This window comes from Heterodontus francisci, chromosome 1, assembly GCF_036365525.1.
Source record: "Heterodontus francisci isolate sHetFra1 chromosome 1, sHetFra1.hap1, whole genome shotgun sequence".
NCBI classification, from domain to species: Eukaryota; Metazoa; Chordata; class Chondrichthyes; order Heterodontiformes; family Heterodontidae; genus Heterodontus; species Heterodontus francisci.
Genome location: NC_090371.1, coordinates 275,786,895 through 275,806,837, shown reverse-complemented (window position 1 = coordinate 275,806,837; position 19,943 = coordinate 275,786,895). Strand labels below are relative to the sequence as shown.

Sequence of the window (19,943 nt, the reverse complement as noted above, 5' to 3'; positions counted from 1 at the left end):
GGTGGTTAGCCCAAAGGATGAGAGACACAACTCAGTGCAATAAAACAAAAACACTTAGCAAGGAACTGAAACAGCAGAGTATGTGTTAAATGGTACAGAGTGGATAGATCTAGGGATTACTCATATCTTGGCTGTGGTACAAAACTGAAATGAAATCCTGTGTTGGATTGGGAGGTTGGCACAGCACAAATCAAAGTCTATATTGTTGTTGTACTAGGTGCTAGGCAAATTGCTTCCAGAGTATTGTGTCCAGTGATGAAAACCCAAGGGCAGGTTCACCAGAATCACTCCAGAGTTTAAAAGGGCTAAAATCTAAGGGCAGGTTGGATTAACTTGGTTTGTGTTCCCTTATGTTTAGAAGGTTGAAGGGTGATCAAAATCGAGGGGTTTTTAAAGGGCTAAGGGATGCCACAGGGTCAACATAGAGAAACTATTTCTTCCAGTGGGAGATACCAGAACACGGGCGTCTAATCGTAAAATCGTTGGGCGGCACAGTGGCGCAGTGGTTAGCACCGCAGCCTCACAGCTCCAGCGACTCGGGTTCAATTCTGGGTACTGCCTGTGTGGAGTTTGCAAGTTCTCCCTGTGTCTGCGTGGGTTTCCTCCGGGTGCTCCGGTTTCCTCCCACATGCCAAAGACTTGCTGGTTGATAGGTAAATTTGCCATTATAAATTGCCCCTAGTATAGGTAGGTGGTAGGGGAATATAGGGACAGGTGGGGATGTGGTAGGAATATGGAATTAGTGTAGGATTAGTATAAATGGGTGGTTGAAGGTTGGCACAGACTCGGTGGGCCGAAGGGCCTGTTTCAGTGCTGTATCTCTAAACTAAACTAAACTAAAGTTAGGCCATTCAGGAGTGAAATCAGGAAGCACTTTTCCACACACAAAAGGTAGTGGAAATCTGTCGCCGAAAGGTCGTGGATGCCAGGGGTCAAATAACGTTTTCAAGACTGAGATTCCTAGGTTTCTGTTGGGTAAGGGTAGCAAGGGATAGGGAGCAAAGACTGGTAAATGGAGTGGAGGTGCAGATCAGCCATGATCTAACTGACTGGTACAGCAGGCTCTAAGGGATGACGAGCCTACTCCAGTTCCTATGAGAGAGTACAGGAGTGAGGGAGGCGTAGGAGGAACGGTTGAGAAAGTTAGGCTTGTTTTCTTAGGATAAGGGAAGCTTCAAGGTGATTTAACTGAAGCTGTCTACCAGGAAATTACAGCACCCATCCATCAAAATCGTTCAAGTTAAAAATGAGGAAGTTTGGATTAAGAAGGGAAGTGAAACAGTGTATTTACCCCTCAACCAATATCACTAAAACAGATCAGATCATTATCTCATTGCTGTTTGTGGGAGCTTGCTGTGTGCAAATTAGCTGCCGCACTTCCTACATTACAACAGTGATCACACTTCAAATGCACTTAATTGGCTGTAGACCACTTTGGGACATCCTGAGGTTGTGAAAGATGCTATAGAAATGCAAGTTCGTTATTTCTCATTCTACAAGGCTTAGTAACAATTTGAATGGAACAATTACAGGAAAAAGCAACCAAGAAGTCAAATAGATTCAAGAAACGTTCGGTTGCCTTACAGAAGTGTCCTAGGTGAGAAGACAGGTGGCCCTGATCTATCAAAAAGAGACAAACTTAATGAATGCAAGACGTTTTCCAATTCTTTAAGATTTCTTACATTTAGTGTATAAAGTCTTCCATTATTTACAATTTATATAGATGATTTGGAGTTGGGGACCACATGTAGGGTGTCAAAGTTTGCAGATGACACCAAGATGAGTGGCAGAGCAAAGTGTGCAGATGACTGTGAAATTTTGCAGAGGAACATAGATACATTGAGTGAGTGGGCAAAGGTCTGGCAGATGGAATACAATGTTAATAAATGTGAAGTCATTCATTTCGGTAGGAGTAACAGTAAAAAGGATTATTACTTGAATGGTAAAAAGTTGCAGCATGCTGCTATGCAGAGGGACCTGGGTGTCCTTGTGCATGAATCGCAGAAGGTTGGTCTGCAGGTACAGCAAGTAATTAGGAAGGCAAATGGAATTTTGTCCTTCATTGCTAAAGGGATTGAGTTTAAAAGCAGAGAGGTTATGTTGCAGCTGTATAAGGTACTGGTGAGGCTGCACCTGGAGTAGTGTGTACAGTTTTGGTCTCCTTACTTGAGAAAGGATATACTGGCACTGGAGAGGGTGCAGAGGAGGTTCACTAGGTTGATTCCGGAGTTGAGGGGGTTGGCTTATGAGGAGAGACTGAGTAGATTGGGATTATATTCATTGGAGTTCAGAAGAATGAGGGGGGATCTTATAGAAGGATATAAAATCATGAAGGGAATAGATAAGATACAAGTAGAGAGGATGTTTCCACTGGCAGGTGAAGCTAGGACAAGAGGGCATAGCCTCAAGATTAGAGGGAGCAGATTTAGGACTGAATTAAGAAGGAACTTCTTCACTCAGAGGGTTGTTAACCTATGGAATTCCTTGCCCAGTGAAGTAGTTGACGCTTCTTCAGTAAACGTCTTTAAAGCTAAGGTAGATATCTTTTTGAACAATAAAGGAATTAAGGGATACGGTGGGAGCGCGGGTAAGTGGATCCGAGTCCACGAAAAGATCAGCCATGATCTTATTGAATGGCGGAGCAGGCTCGAGGGGCCGGATGGCCTACTCCTGCTCCTAGTTCTTATGATCTTATTCCCTTGCATTAAGATCATGCACCTTGACAATAAAAATGTAGAAATCTGCCAGTACTTCAGACCACCAAATAGCAAGTAAAATGAAGAGAGAGAATTCTGGCAATACTCAGCAGGTCAGACAGCATCTGCAGAGAGAGAAACAGAGTTAACAGGCAGAATTTTCCCAGCCCCCGTGGAGGCGAATTTCGAGGCTTTAAGAAGCATCGGACTGGCTCCCCAATGTGCTCCCACCTGCTCACGCTTTTCCCCGGAGGCAGGCATGTAGAGGTTACGGCATCCTGTCCACCAGAGGCGGGAATGCAATCAAGCTCATTAAGGAGCCAATTAACTGTGATTATTACAATATTATTACAACACCCCGGCATGTCAGAGGAGGTGGTTGCACAGCGGGAGGTCGAAGCTGCCTTGCAGCTGAAGGAGATTGAAATGTTTCCGGCATAAAATGGCAAGGCTTCTGCCTTCCCATGGAATCCCGAGAGACAGCTGTCTCCAATCGTCACGCACATAATGAGGTCCCTGATATTAATGACAGCTCCAGTGCTTCTCTGGTGCGTGGGCCTCAGCAGAACTCCCACTGGTCACACAGTGAGGGCTGATGGCCTCCCTTGTAGTTTGTCACACAGTCAGCAGTTCCCGCCTCCGGAACCCACCATCCCCACCCCCACCCCACCACCCCATCCCTAACTGCACAGCAAACATGGAGGCGAACGACGACGCCGCCACTTCCGTAAAATACAACTGGAAGGCGCGCTGCCACCCCGAGCGGGTTCACGACCCGGAAGTGGTCCTGAGGTCAGGTCCCTGATGCTCATGGATAATTCAGCACAACATTTCAGGCTGACAATCTTCCGTCAGAACCGGAAAGTTAACTCTGCTTTTCTCTCCACTGACGCTGGCAGAGTATTTCCAGCATTATCTGGTTTTATTTCGCATTTCTGGCATCTACAATACTTTGCTTTTGAAATGGAAAGTAAAGTTGACCACTGACGACCAGAAGCTATTGTCCACTGAAAAAGGAAGTGTGTTGGAATATGAGAAATTGTGGAAAGTAACATGCAAATTCCTTCCACAGAGCATCAAGGACTCTACCCAACCCATGTAACCTCTGCAATTCTACTTCCCCTCAAAAGAAAAGGTAAAACAGCAAAATTAGGCCGAGGTTTTGTGGTCGTCATGCGGACCGCTGGTAACCGAGTAAAGTATTACAATGAGAAGAACCGAGGCCTGTCCACCTAACCACAACCCTTATGTTATATGTTTTTCGACTGATGACCATCCAGTGCCAAAGCCTCTGCAGGTCAGGAATCATCTCATCTCCTAACCAGATATTCAGCCAAAGACAAAATCAGGTTGGCATCAATTGCTGTAGCTGAGGGTCCATACCACATGGTAAAAAAATCCAATCTCACATCTTAAGAACACAAGAAAAGTCAAGGAGAAACGGTCATTCAGCTCAAAGCAACTTGACTATGACCTGATAAACTTTACACCCATGCCCTCCAGTTTAATATTCAAAGGGCAGATAATTACCGGATTGCATCTGCATTATCCATTCCTCTTTAGTATGTTAGAAACATACAAGAGAGAAGAGTTTTCAGTTATATGGAAAGACTAGAGGAGGTAAGTTTGTTCTCCTTAGAGTAAGAGAAGGAAGAGAAGATTAAGGGCAGATTTACCAGAGGTGTTCAAAACCACCTCTATAATCCCGGAAACTTTTTTTTTCAATAGCATCTTGAGGTAGAGTATATCAGTTAACCAACTTTCAGTAACAGATTTAATCAGATCGGTAATCTCAAACATGACACCAAATTCTGAGAAACAACAGGTAATTTTACACTGCAGCAACGGCCATCCTTACAGTAGTAATATATAGCACAATTATAATCATATATGTATCAAACATACATACATTATACATATAAGCAATGAGTAAGTCCATCATGGGTGAATTACCCTTAAGACTGATTGAATTCAAGGGTTTCTGTCAAAAATCAGAACAAAAGTTTTGTTACCACATGCCACACAATCTCTCTCGTTCTTCCTGCTCTGCATCAGTGTTGTTCTCTGGACATACTCGTGTTGTTCACGTAGTGGAACCAGCACCAGTCCCAAAGGAAGTTGGCCCAGGACACGATTCTATTTCTTTGCACTTTTAACTGAGGCCAACTAGACCCGGGACAGCAAGTTCAAAGGGCAGCTGTGCTCCAATGACCAGAATCTAGAAATACTGAAGCATTCAGGGACTGCCATCAGTCTCCCATATCAAAGTGAGCACTGATCATTTCGTACTACTCTACAAATACATGTTTTATCCCTGGTCCCCAAAGCCAGCACTAAAACAAATTATTTGCAAAAAAAAAAAAACATCCAGTTCACTTTTCCTATAGACCAGTGCATTAGAGAAGAAAAAGCAAGGCAATATATGAATCGGGATCGGGTTGGGGGAGAACGACTCTAAGTCGAGGCCTGTACAGAGAGGGAGGAAACAACAAAAATAAATTTAGAAGCTTTAAGATAATTGGCAAAAGAACCAAGATGAAGTGAGAAATTTTTCTTTAACTCAGTGAATTGTTATGGGTGCCATAATAGCAACAGAATGTGGAAATTCAGCATTGCAAAAGAGCCATGCCAAGGCATGACACAGATGTAACGAAAGTGAAAACATGCATTTCACAAAGGATGCCTACTTTTGCTGATAATAAAACATTCACAGCCAACAATCAAAAGCAAAACCATGTCCTTTGGTTCCAAGGAGGAATTCACAAAGGACTGGCTTTCCTAATTGTTGTTATGATGTCAGTGGGTTTTGCTCTGAAAATTTTGAAGAGGTTCGACAGGGTAGACATGGAGAAGATGTTTCCAATTGTGAGAGAATCTAAAACAAGAAGCCATAAATATAAAAGATAGTTACTAATAAATCCAATAGGGAATTCAGGAGTAACATCAGGGGACATGTCACCAGATAGAGTGGTTGAGGTGACTGACATAGATGCACTTAAGGGGAAGCTAGTTAAGTACATGAGGGAGAAAGGATTAGAAGGATATGCAGTTAGGGTGACAAGAAACAGGATGAGAGGAGTTTCATGTGGAGCATTAACTCTGGTAGAGACCTGTTGAGTTGAATGACCTGTTTCTATGTGGTAAAATTCTACTTGCTAGTTTGAGGCAAGGTAGTCCTTCTCCTTTTTGAACAATGTCCAGAAGAGCAGCTTTTGACATTTAATACTGTTTTCCAGAAATCTTGCCTCTTTCAGATTTAACATGAACACAACTAATTCTAACAGAAAAAAACATAAAGGTATTATAATAAGTTTCAGGTGAAATTAACATTACTGGTTCAGTGACAATTTTAAAAGTGGGCACAGTGTACATCATGTAGGGAATCCTCTCTCATTTGGAGATTCTTGGTCCGTGTCCCTCTGGAGAAGATCTCAGAATCTATAGTTGGTGCACTTTGATATTGTTCATTTATATATACACTGGTCAATCCCCCCTCAACATGAGCAGTCAAAACTAACTGTAGTCAGCAGGACTAAAGAGCACGGGATGATTGAACCATGGTCTGTAGACGTAACTGAATCCCCATTTTAGAGACATGGGTCTGGATATTTACTAGAGTGGGTTATGTGTGTGGGGTGGGGGGGGGGGGGAGGGGAAGGGGGGGGAGGAAGTGGGGGAGGGGGAGCAGAGTTTCAGATGGGAAACCCGGAAGCATCTGGGATTAGAAGATGCCATTTAAGGTGGGTTTATTTACTTCCCTGCATGTGGCTAAGAGGAGACGCCCAAACCTCTGCTCCCGCCTGCCAGCCAGCTACCACATTCTGCCCAGATCCAGCTGACTGCCAGATGCAGGTGAGGCCAGTGGGTTAGATTAGCATGAGCGTCTGCCTCTTGCAGTTTGCTCAGTCTTCTGGAATTTGCTGCTTAGTGAGTGATAGCTCGGAAAAGAATGATCTTGTGGTTTCTCAGCTCCCTCTTGTTTACTTGCTCCACACTGGTAGTTAAAGAAAAGAACTTTCATTTCTATAGCGCCTTTCATGACATCAGGACAAGTGCTTTAAAGCCAACAACGTATTTTTGAAGTGCCATTGTTTTTGTAGTGATAATTTTTTTTAGTGATGTTGGTTAAGTAACAAATAAAGACCTCATCTGCTCTTTTTCAAATTAGCACCAAGGCATCTTTTACACCCACTAGAGAGCAGACAGCACCTCGATTTAATATCTCATCCGAAAGACAGCAAGTCCAACAGTGCAGCACTCCTTCCATACTGCACAGGTACGCCACTCTAGACGCATCTGGAGTGGGACCTAAACCCATAATCTTCTGGCTCAGAGGCAAGAGTGTTACCAACTGAGCCATGGCTAAGCTATTGACTAAATTCAACTCTTGTTTCATGTATGCTTTGCCAATCAGATAGTTGATTTGTATTTTGACAAATAAATCCTCATTTCAGTCAATCTCAAATTTTTATTTGCAGACAGTTGGTGGGGGGGGGGGGTGCGGGGAGGTAGGGCGAAGGGTGGGGGGGGTTTAACTGCCTGGGTTGAGCTGCTTTCCTGCCCTTTAAAGAACCCACCCCATTCTGAATACATTGAATTCAATGCAATGAAGATCGGGCATGTTCCACAATGGGAGGGTCGCCCACAAAATTACTACCCAGGCAGTGAAGCAGAAAGTTTGCTCTGTGAAGTCCTAAAGTATGACACTTCTGAGATATGACATGACAAATATGAGCTTGACACTAAACTTTTAATAAAAGATAGGAGATTACGGTTAGGACAAGTATGAAAGGAAGGACATAGGAACAGGAGTAGGCCACCCTGGGGCTTGCTCCACCATTCAATTAGATCATGGTCCATCTGCACCTCAATTCCCATTCATCTGCATTTGCTCCATACACCTTGACCTGACAAAAATCGATCCATCTCAGTCTTGAAAGCAGCAATGGTCCGAGCAATCACAGTAATGAAAGTGGCTAGTCGCAGAGTGCTCACTTGTCGCAGAAAGCCTCCAGGCGACACCCTATACCATTATTCCAAGGACAAGTTAAAAGAGGCTTCAACAACAACAACAACAACTTGCATTTATATATCACCTTTAACATAGTAAAATGTTCCAAGGTGCTTCACGAGTACATCAAACAAAATTTGACACCAAAACACCTAAAAAGATATTACAACAGATGACAAAAAGCTTGGTCAAAGAGATAGGTTTTAAAGAGTGTCTTAAAGGAGAAAAGAGTAGAGAGGCGGAGAGGTTTAGGGAAGGCATTCCAGAGCTCAGGGCCTCAGCAGCTGAAGGCACAGCCACCGTAGTGGATCAATTAAAATAGGGGATGCACAAGAGACCAGAAATGAAGAAACGCAGAGATCTCAGAGGATTATAGGGCTGGAGGAGGCGACTAAGATAGGGAGGGATTTCAAAACAAGGATCAGGCAATCGAAACATGGGTGCCAAATGCATAAACAGCTGGATTAACAAGACACTCCAATTTAACCAACTGGCCTGGAGAAAGTTATTGGTTCCGGAGCATTCGAAATGCACTATTTCTCACTAGTCTTTACTTTGGGGCGTGTCTTAACCAAACAGCCATATTTCGCAAAACCATCAGTGTTCAATACGTATTGCTGTCTGATTTCTGAAAGCACAGAGACTGACAGTGTAAATGCAGTAACATTACACGTGCACTTCTGTAGTTATTACCTGGGCTGTAACCGGCTTTCTCATGGCCCAGTTGTCCCCAGATGTTTGAGCCACACGTGTAAACACTTCCGTCTTGTAGAACAAAAGCTGTATGGTATCTCCCACAGGCCACTTCGCGCACAGTTTTACTGCTGAAGAACGAAGAGGTCCTTGGTTGGGCAACTATGTTCTCATGTATGTCACCCAGCCCGAGCTGCCCCAAATTTGTATGACCCCAACACAGCAACTGTACTTTCGAAGTCATGGTTTTAGCGATTCTCCTAGAAACAGAGATGGGGAGAATGAGGCAAATTAGATCATATATGATGCAGACAGATACAATTTTAGAATTAAAGTCAAACCTCAGGGAAGGATGAGGTTCAGGGTGTAAAAAGACAATTCCATATGCAGGCTCTATCCCTCTCTCCAAAAGCTCGCCAAGGTCGAACTAGACCATTCGCAACCTTGGCGTTGTATCTGGCGCCGAGATCAGCTTATGACCACATTGCAGCTCTATCACCAGGACGGCCTACTTACAACACCATAGCATCACCTGACTCCACCATTGCTTCAGCTCAATTGCTGCTGAAACCCTCATTCATGCCTTTTTTACTTCTTGATCCCTAGATCCCCTGGCCAGCCTACCATCTTCCACCCAACATAAGCAAGCTCATCCAAAACTCTGCTCCCCATATCCTAACGTGCACCAAGTCCTATTCGCCCATAACCTCTCTGCTCGCTGACATACATTGGCTCCCGGTCCGGCACCGCCTCAATTTTAAAATTCTCATCCTTGTTTTTGAATCCCTTCCCATCTCTGTAGGCTTCTCCCTCCCTACAAGCCTCCGGGATATCTGCATTCCTCCAATTCTGACCTCTTTGGACCCCCAATTTTAATCACTCCACCACTGGTGGACATGCCTTCAACTGCCCAGACACTAAACTCCAGAATTTCCTCCCTACACTTCTCCACCTCTCTTTCCTCCTCCAAGACACTCTTCAAAACTTACCTCTTTGACCAAGCTTTTAGTCATTTGCACTAATGGCTCCTTACGTGACTCAGTGTCCATTTCTTTTTGACAATGCTCCAGTGAAGTACCTTGGGATGTTTTACCATGTTAAAAGGTGCTATATAAATGCAAGTTGTTGTTGTTACTGTAACATTATCTTTGGGGGTTTCACCCTTTTAGCACAGTTTATGTTCTGAAAGTGAGCTGTAAAACTTTACACAGACTTTTGAGCTCAAAAGAAGTCTCATTCTTATATGCTGTTGGAAAAGGGTTTCAACGGTAGTATATTGAAAGAAAGCAAGGAACGACTTGTATTTATGCAGCACTTTTTGTAACCTCAGGACATCCCAAAATGCTCTACAGCCAACATCATACTTTTGAAGTGTAATCATTGTTGTAATGTAGGGAAATGCGGCATCCAATTTATGCACAGCGCCTAGACAGCCACCAATGGTGGGGTGAAGGATTTCAGGGAGGCACAAGAGGGCAGAATTGAAGGAACGTGGAGTTTTAAACTTAAATGAAATGTCAGTCTACTATCATAATGACGGGACGGGAACCACCAAAATCCTCTCCACTGAGGAACGATGCAACTTTCCTGATCACTCCTCCTGATCACAATTAATGGCAATCTGCTCACTCACTTCTCCGCCTATGAGGAAGGCCCCTCCCAACCTCAAAATACAGAACCTTTACAAAACATGCACGTTCATCACTTTCTGCAATTTAGCGCCACAAATCCTGACCATGTCTGTTAGCGTCCCATAACACATTGTAACTCCATTAAGTACCATCTTTCAGCAAGTCTCGCTGTCACACGAGGACAAAACCCCAAAAACAATCAAAAAAAACCTGCACTTCTGGAAAGTTATTTATTGCCTTAATAAAAGAAAATTGCATTTTTTTTCCTGTTGCAGCCTCCTTGCCCCGTTGTTGCCTAACTGCAATGCATTGTGCAGAATAGCACTTAGCTCTTATTTGCAGCCATGAATCCAAACACTTATTTATTTTAAACGTAAAATACCTTCAACACAAATGATGCTTTATCATGGAAGTAGGTTCATTCCAACAACCCAGCATCAAGTTGTTCTACTATCAGCAGGGAGCTCCTTTTAAAACTGAAATATTGATTTTTTTTTTTGTATTTGTTATTGTATTTCAAAGAAAGCAGACACACCTTGCCATGTATTTGGAAATCAGTCAAACAGGAAACAGGCGTCAACTAGAATGTTAAAACAGGGAACTAAATATTGCTGAAAGTTCTCCACACATTGTTGAATTCTCTGTTATTAATGTTTGCTCAGTGTTACGTTTATATTTAATTCATCATTCACCACATCCCCCCCACATATCCAACATCCATCTCCATTACAAACCTACATCCGTGAAGTGACATGAAATCACTGTTGTAATGTAGGAAACGTGGCAGCCAATTTGCACACAGCAAGCTCCCACAAGCAGCAATGTGATAATCTTGTGAGGTTGATTGAGGGATAAATATTGTCCAGGACACAAGGAATAACTCTCCTGCTCTTCCTTGAAATAGCACCATGGGATCCTTTTCATCCACCTGAGAGCAGACAGGACCTCAGTTCAACGTCGCAACTGAAAGACATCACCTCTGACAGTGAGCACTCCCTCAGTAATGCACTAGAGCACCAGCCATAAATTTTGTACTCAAGTCCTAGAGTCGGACTTGTACCCACAATCTCCTGATTCAGAGGCAAAACTGCTACCAACTGAGCCACAGCTGACACTAAATTGGAGGCTCTGTTGTAAAGTAGCCCACTTGTGCACAGCAAGGTCCTATAAAGATTAGACAATCTATTGTTCTAGTGATGTTGGTGGAGTGATAAATATTTTTTTTTATTATTCATTCATGGGATGTGGGCGACACTGGCCAGGCCAGCATTTATTGCCCATCCCTAATTGCCCTTGAGGAGGTGGTGGTGAGCTGCCTTCTCGAACCGCTGCAGTCCATTTGGGGTAGGTACACCCACAGTGCTGTTAGGAAGGGAGTTCCAGGATTTTGACCCAGCGACAGTGAAGGAACGGCGATATAGTTCCAAGTCAGGATGGTGTGTGACTTGGAGGGGAACTTGCAGGTGGTGGTGTTCCCATGTATTTGCTGCCCTTGTCCTTCTAGTCGCAGGTTTGGAGGGACACTGAGCCCCACTCCAGAGAAGCTGACATTCCACTGCACTTGCAGTGTAACAACTTGTTTTCATATGTACAGTCAGCCTTTTTGAAACTATTGGTCAGCATTTGCTAGTCTCATAGGTTAACACGTATGAAGAAGTTGTGCAAGAGCCTATCCTACCCCAGTAAGCACCATGGAAAAATCAGAGGGGGTCTCTAATCTCCACTAAATTTAGACACCTGCATTCCACCTCTCCCTAGTGCGACAGATTCATTGTGTGTCTCGGCAATGCTGGTTCACTAAGAGGCTTTTAATTTGAGCCTGTGTAGAGTCATAGAAAGATAATCACAGCAGGTAGTTCATTGTAGCTTATTGTGCGTGTTTCACTGCTAGCTCCAGAGCTCAACACTCTGGTTCCACTTAATAAGTATGTTCCCCACAAGTCAGTTCACAGCATTTTTGCAGGCCTATGAAAAATCAATTTAGCATGAATAATTCCTTTGGAATTAAATCCAATTTGAAACATTTGAAATATGAAATAAAGTGCTGTCGCAGCTCGTTTACAGGCCTTCAAGGAGAAAAAAAGCACTTTACAGCAACAACAAAGTGCCTGCATCACTGGGCTGTCACCTATTTTTCACACTGAACACTTTACTAATCTATACATTAGCTATATTTGTATAGCGCAATGCCAGCACAACTCAAATGCTTGCATTTTACAGTCTTCCGAGCTCAACACTGAGTTCAACAATTAAATGTCATGACCACCACTCCCACCTTTTCGAACAGCAGGTACCGGTAATGAGTGTTTTCTCGTGTGTCAGCTGCTGCTCAGTTGGTAGCACTCTAGCCTCTGAGCCCGAAGGCTGTGGGTTCAAGTCCCGCCCCGGAAACTTAAGCGCAAAAATCTAGGCTGACACTCCAGCGCATAGACTGAGGGAGTGCTACGCTGTCAGAGGTGCTGTCTTTAAATGTTAAACCAAGGTCACCTCCATAAGGTGGACGCAAAGGATTGCTTGGCACTATTTTGAAGAAGAGCAGTGGAGTTATTCCTGGCCAATATTTATTCCTCAAATCAGCATCAAAAAATGATTATCTGGTCATTATCACATTGTGGGAGCTTGCTGTGCACAAATTGGCTGTCACATTTCCTACATTACAACAGTGACTACACACCACTTCAGTGGCTGTAAAGTGCTTTAAGACATCCTGAGGCTGTGAAATGTGTTCTATAAATTAAGTCTTTCTCTTGTTGCCATTTACACCTGCTCAAGACCCATCACTTGTTTACTTACTTTCCTTAATTAAATGTCTCATTACCCCTTGTCCCTTTTGCCTTGCAACATCAGCTCTTTTGGCATTTAATCTCTCCTGTCTTTCACCCTATGACAGGCATTCCCTTTTGCCCTTTCCTCCCCTACTCCCAATCTGTGCCTCTTTATTGCTTAAAGCCTGTCACGTCTCTAATTTTTTCTCATTGTAATGAAAGGTCACCAACCTGAAACATTAATTCTGCTTCTCTCTCCACAGATGCTGCCAGACCTGCTGAGGATTTCCAGCATTTGCTGTTCATATTTCCTTATTTTGCCTTTGCTCCACACCATCAGGTTGGAGTGCACTGGCTGATGCTGTTGACGTAACTTTATCAAATATTATTATATTTTCGTCCTTGCCACGCCAGAGGTTTAAGAGAAAGGGAAGTGAATGAGGTCACTTAGCAGTCCACTTGACTCCATAAATGGCCCACCTCGCAATGGAAAATTGGAAGCAACTCAATCCTCTGTGGCAAGCTCTGTAATCGGAGACCTGAACAGGCAGGTCTGCAATACTCGAGAACACTGGTGGTGCAGTTATCCTGGTTCATTAATGGGACTCTAAGAGTAGACCAGTCCCTGTAGATTTGGGATTCTTCCAACTTGGGCTTCAGATAGGCCAATGTTTGGGGTGGTCTTAGCTCAATGTATCAGTTCTCTGTGTGGATAGACTGCACAGTTATAGCTGGTTCGGTTTCAACTCCTATGCACACTTTGGGAATTCCTAAAGCTGGTCTCTTCCCCAGTTTGTGCCTTAAAATCTCTGGATTCAGGAACATGAAGTGTGTCCCTACAGGAAGGGGGCTGGCACTCCAAAAATCAAGCGCACAGAAATTGTGGGAGTACACAACAGATCGGCCAGCACCTATAAAAAGGTCAGATTATATCGTATTGGGTATGCAAAACTTCAGGAGGCTGGTAATAGGCACATACCTAAACCATTAGTCCGAAGAAGGGTTGCACAACTGACACATCATTATCTGAATTTTATCTTTCCCGATGCTGACTAGGCCACTGTGTATTTACAGCATTTCCAGTATTTCATACCTCTGTGGGCTGCATAAACTTAAACGTAATGATAGATTTGCACGCAAGAGACACCAGAACTGATTGGGGAGGTGCGGGAGGGGGAAAAGCAATGGAGAGAAGAAGATCTCATGACCAAGGTTTCACGTTTAAATCGTTAAAAGAATATCACTACATTAATTAGAAAAAGGACATGTATTAGAATATATGACCCTGCCAAATTCCATGCACTAGGAATCTGTTTCATAGAATGTTTTATTTAGATTAAGTCCACCAATGGGCCAATTTCAGCTAAGTTAATAGGCTAAAAATGGTCATTGATAACATGTCAACTTACACTTTCCCAATAATGAGAAGCAACTACAAGGACTGGGGCTCATCACGGAGAAGTGAATAATTTAAGCCCCATAATACAGGTGAGGCTGTGACCACTGCAGACATGGAAATTCAGTTATTGCATTTAATGTCCCCTTTATCAACCTCAGGATGTCCCGAACCATTTTACAACCTATTAAGAATCTTTTTTTGAACTTTAGTCACCTTTGCAATGTAGGAAATATAGGGCAGCCAATTTGCACACAGCAAGATCCCACACACAATGAGATAAATCAATACATCATCTTGTTTGAGATGATGTTGGAGAGTTAAATGTTGGCTCAGGATACATGGAACTACCCCCACCAGCCCCTCCCCCCTTTAAAATAATATTTTACGCCCCGTTGAGAGGATGGACAAGGGGCACTGATTTAATGCATCATCCAAAAGGTGTCCCCTCTGACCGTGCTGCACCCAGACTGTCAGCCTTCACGGAGGGGCTCGCCTCTCTGCAGAGGCATCTTGAACCCATAACCTTCTGACTGAGAAGGGAGGGTGCTACCCACTGAGCCAGCGCCCTTTAAATGAGGAGTATTTATCGGAAATGAGACCTTTAACAAACAGAATACGCCCCTGCACAATGAAAACTTTGCTGCTACATCACCAATACATTGTGACACTTCACTAAGGGGATCCCTTCTCCGCCAAGAGCCCCATCAACGCTGAGATTCTGGTTACAGGGGATTTCACAATCGCTACAGAGTTACCTGAATGTTGCTCTTTTGGTTGGAGATCTATTGGCAGCAGACAGCCCAGAGACGCCGGGGAGAGGCTACACTCACTCGGGCTGGATGACCAGAAGCAGCCGGGAACCGGATCGGAAGCTCCCGGCGGGGGCTGCTCGCCGCCTTTGTTAGCACACCGACCCCCGCCTGATTGACAGTTCGCACCTGTCAATCACTCGCCTTTCCGCCTTCCTCCTCCCGGACGGACGCGCCGCCGCCACTTTTCGCTTCCAGGTTGGTCGCCAGGCTCCCCAATGTGATGGACAGCCCGGTCGGCCAATCGCAGCGCCCGCTTGCCCGCACCGGGGCAACGCGGATGTCAGTGTTGACGTCCTGGACAAAGCGTTGTGTTAAAGGGGCACGCGCCCACCTTCAGGGAGCAGGAGTGTTGCAATGTCTTAAAGGAGCCGAGCAGGAGTGTTGCAATGTCTTAAAAGGGCACGCACCCACTTTCAGGAGCAGAAACTGTACAATATCTGAAAGGGGTACACACCCACCTTCAGGGAGCAGAAGCTGTGCAATATCTTAAAGGGCACACACCCACCTTCAAGGAGCAGGAGCAGTGCAATGTCTTAGAAGGGCATGCACCCACGTTCAGGGAGCAGGAGCGGTGCAATACCTTAAAGGGGCACACACCTACCTTCAGGGAGCGGGAGCAGTGCAATATCTTAAAGGGGCACACACCCACCTTCAGGGGGCAGGAGCAGTGCAATTCCTTAAAGGGACATGCACACACCTTCAGAGAGCAGAGCAATGCATTGTGTTAAAGGGACATGCACACACCTTCATGGAGTAGGAGCAATGCATTGTCGTAAAGGTGTACACACCCATGTTCCCGGAGCAAGAACAATGCCGTGTCATGCCATAAATTTTCCAGTGCTCACCAGGATCTAAGCAGATTCTAAAGCAAAATTCTGCAAATGATGGAAATCTAAAGTAAAAACTGAAAATGCTACTGAAAAAGCAACTGCAAAAACTGAAAAAGGTCAGGCAGATTGTCAACCCCCAGAGTAAACTCATTAATATGAAAAATGCAATTAGCCGCATCTGGATTCCCAATGTCAAATAAACACTGTTGAGAGCCACAGTGACTAGGAACAGGTTGAAAATACAATGCCCATGGACTGTTGACTCATGGAGGATCATTTGAATTTTTAAGCTATTTCTAGTCACCATATCCTTGCAAAATTTATTTAGAGCCAGCCAGAGGAGAGATAGGGAAGAAGAAACAATAGCAGCATCAACAGTCTTATAACGTCCTTTAGGAAAGGAAATCTGCTGTCCTTACCTGGTCTGGCCTATATGTCACTCCAGATCACAGCAATGTGGTTGACTCTTAAATGCCCTCTGAAATGGCCCAGCAAGCCATTCAGTTGTGTCAAACTGCTACAAAGTCTAAGAGAAGGAATCAAACCGGGCTGACCATGCGGCATCGACCTAGGCACCAGAAACGACCCCAACAAAGCCAGTCCTGTCAACCCTGCAAAATCCTCCTTACTAACCTCTGGGGGCCTGTGCCAAAATTGGGAGAGCCGACCCACAGACTAGTTAAGCAATAATAAAGGAAATGCTGGAAATACTCAGCAGGTCTGGCATCACCTATGGAGAGAGAAGCAAAGCTAACATTTCAGGTCAGTGACCCTTCATCAGAACTGGCAAATGTTAGAAATGTAATAGGTTTGAAGCAAATAAAGCGGGGGTGGGAAAGAGAAGAGAAGGTGTTGATAGGACAGACAGTCACAGAGAATAACTGACCAGAAGGTCATGGAGCAAAGGCAAATGGTATGTTAATGGTGTGCTGAGAGGGTGTTAATTGATGGAAAAATGAACAGCCATGGCCCAAAGTACAAATATGAAAAAAACCAGTGGGTAAAGTGGGTAGGCACATGGTAAAAAAATGAATGATGAAATAAACTAAAATAAAATAAACAAATAAAAAGAAAAAAGAATAAATAAATAAAAATAAAAAGGAGAACTCAATTTTCAGACCGGCAGGCTCTAGTGTGCCTAATCGATAAATGAGATGTTGTTCTCGAGCTTGCATTGATGTTCACTGGAACACTGCAATAGCCTGACTTAGTCATACTCACGGAATCATACCTTGCAGACAATGTCCCAGACACCACCATCACCATCCCAGGGTATGTCCTATCCCACCGGCAAGACAGACCCAGCAGAGGTGGCAGCACAGTGGTATACAGTCGGGAAGGTGTTGCCCTGAAAGTCCTCAACATTGACTCTGGACTCCATGAAGTCTCATGGCATCAGGTCAAACATGGGTAAGGAAACTTCCTGCTGATTACCACCTACTGTGCCCCCTCGACTGATGAATCGGTGCTTCTCCATGTTGAACACCAATTGGAAGAAACACTGAGGATAGCAAGGGCACAGAATGTCCTCTGGGTGGGAGACTTCAATGTACATCACCAAAAGTGGCTTGGTAGCACCACTGTAGCCAAGCTGTCTGAGTCCTAAAGGATATAGCTGCTAGACCACGTCTGCGGCAGGTGGTGAGGAAACCAACAAGAGGGAAAAACATACTTGACCTCGTCCTCACCAATCTACCTGTCACAGATGCATCTGTCCATGACAGCATTGGTAGTATGACCACTGCACAGTCCTTGTGGATATGACATCCTGTCTTCACATTGAGGGTATCCAACATCATGTTGTGTGACACTACCACTGTGCTAAATGGGTTAGATCTTAAATAGATCTAGCAACCCAAAACTGGGCATCCATGAGGCGCTGTGGACCATCAGCAGCAGCAGAATTGTACTCAACCACAATCTGTAACCTCATGGCCTGTAATATCCCCCACTCTACCATTACCATCAAGCCGGGGGACCAACCCTGGTTCAATGAAGAGTGTGGGTGGGCATGCCAGGAGCAGCACCAGGCATACCTCAAAATGAGGTGTTAGCCTGGTGAAGCTACAACCTAGGACTACTTGCATGCCAAACAGCAGAAACAGCATGCAATCGACAAGGCTCAGTGATCCCACAACCAACGGAACAGATCCAAGCTCTGCGGTCCTGCCACATCCAGTCGTGAATGGCGGTGGACAATTAAACTGACAGGAGGAGGAGGCTCCACAAACATCCCCATCCTCAATGATGGGGGGCCCAGCACATCAGTGCAAAAGGTAAGGCTGAAGAATTTGCATCCATCTTCAGCCAGACGTGCTGATTGGATGATCCATGTTGGCCTCCTCCTGAGATTCCCAGCATCATACATGCCAGTCCGTGCAATTCAATTCACTCGACGTAATATCAAGAAACGGCTGAAGGCACAGGATACTGCAAAGGCTGTGGGCCCTGACAACATTCTGGCAATAATACTAAAGACCTGTGCTCTAGAAATGGCCGTGCCACATAGCCAAGTTGTTCCAGTGCATCTACAACACTGGCATCTACTCAGCAATGTGGAAAGTTGCCCAGGTATGTCCTGTCCACAAAAGCAAGACAAATCCAACCCGGTCAGTTACCACCCCATCAGTCTACTCCTGATCATCAGCAGTGTGATGGAAGGGTTGTCAACAGTGCTATCAAGCAGCACTTGCTTAGCAATAACCTGCTCAGTGATGCTCAGTTTGGATTCTGCCAGGTCCACTCAACTCCTGACCACATTACAGCCTTGGTCCAAACATGGACAAAAGAGCTGAACTCAAGAGGTGAGGTGAGAGTAACTTCCCTTGACATCAAGGCAGCATTTGACCGAGTATAGCATCAAGGAGCCCGAACAAAACTGGAGTCAATGGGAATCAGGGAAAACACTTCGCCAGTTGGAGTCATACCGAGCACAAAGGAAGATGGCTGCGGTTATTGAAGGTAAATCATCTCAGTCCCAGGACATCGCTGCAGGAGTTCCTCATGGTAGTGTCCTAGACCCAACCATCTTCAGCTGCTTCATCAATGACCTTCCTTCAATCATACGGTCAGAAGTGGAGATGTTCGCTGATGATTGCACAATGTTCAGCACCATTCACAACTCCTCAGATACTGAAGCAGCCCATGTCCATATGCAGCAAGACCTGGACAACATCCAGGTTTTGGCTGATAAATGGCAAGTAATGTTCGCGCCACACAAGTACCAGGCAATGACCATCTCAAACAGAATCCAACCATCTCCCCTTGACGTTCAATGGCAATACCATTGCTGAATTACCCATTTTCAACATTCGGGGGGGGGGGGGTCACCATTGACCAGAAACTGAACTGGACCAACCACGTAAATGCTGTGGTTGCAAGAGCAGGTCAGAGGCTGGGAATTTTGTGGCGAGTAACTCACCTCTAGTCTCCCCAATGCTTGTCCACCATTTACAAGACACAAGTCAGGAATTTAAGGGAATACTCTCCACTTGCCTGGATAGATGTAGCTCCAACAACACTCAAGAAGCTCAACACCACCCAGGACAAAGCAGCCCGCTTGATTGGCACCCCATCCACCACCTTCAACATTCACTCCCTCCACCACCGACGCACAGTGGCAGCAGTATGTACCATCTACAAGGTGCACTGCAGCAATGCAACAAGGCTCCTTTGACAGCACCTTCCAAACCCGCGACCTCTACCACCTCGAAGGACAAGAGCAGCAGATGCATGGGAACACCACCACCTGCAAATTCCCTTCAAAGTCACACTTCATCCAGATTTGGAACTATATTGACATTCCTTCACTGCCCTACACCCCAAGGACTGCAGCGGTTCAAGAAGACAGCTCACCACCACCTTCTCAAGGGCAATGAGGGATGGGCAATAAATGCTGGCCTAGCCAGTGATGCCCACATCCCACGAATGAATAAAAAAAGTCAGTATTTAATGTTTTCTCCTTTGTTTGTTGGATACTGTTCCTGATCCAAAATTCCATTCTATATTTTTAGGAAACCAAGAAACCACTGCTCTACGTTTTAGGCCTGGCCCTACACGAACGATATCCAGTTGAGGGTGGATCATCAGCCAGGAAACCCGGAGAA

The 19,943-nt window shown here is 44.8% G+C and overlaps 1 protein-coding gene across 2 annotated transcripts in view; it reads right to left on the bottom strand.

Moving 5' to 3' along the window:
* The window catches only part of LOC137376896 (probable E3 ubiquitin-protein ligase HERC3), an 89,839-nt gene extending 74,620 nt beyond the window's left edge, over positions 1–15,219 (bottom strand). Inside the window, exons 1-2 of one of the 2 annotated variants that reach the window (XM_068045856.1) lie at positions 14,951–15,219; positions 8,401–8,660 (exon numbers count right to left, since the gene is read on the bottom strand). In XM_068045856.1, coding sequence (XP_067901957.1) covers positions 8,401–8,644 — 244 coding nt within the window. In that variant the 5' untranslated portion in view covers positions 8,645–8,660; positions 14,951–15,219. The remainder of the gene's footprint in view (positions 1–8,400; positions 8,661–14,950) is intronic. The other variant, XM_068045863.1, reaches the window with a different exon arrangement.
* Between the last annotated feature and the right edge of the window lie 4,724 nt (positions 15,220–19,943).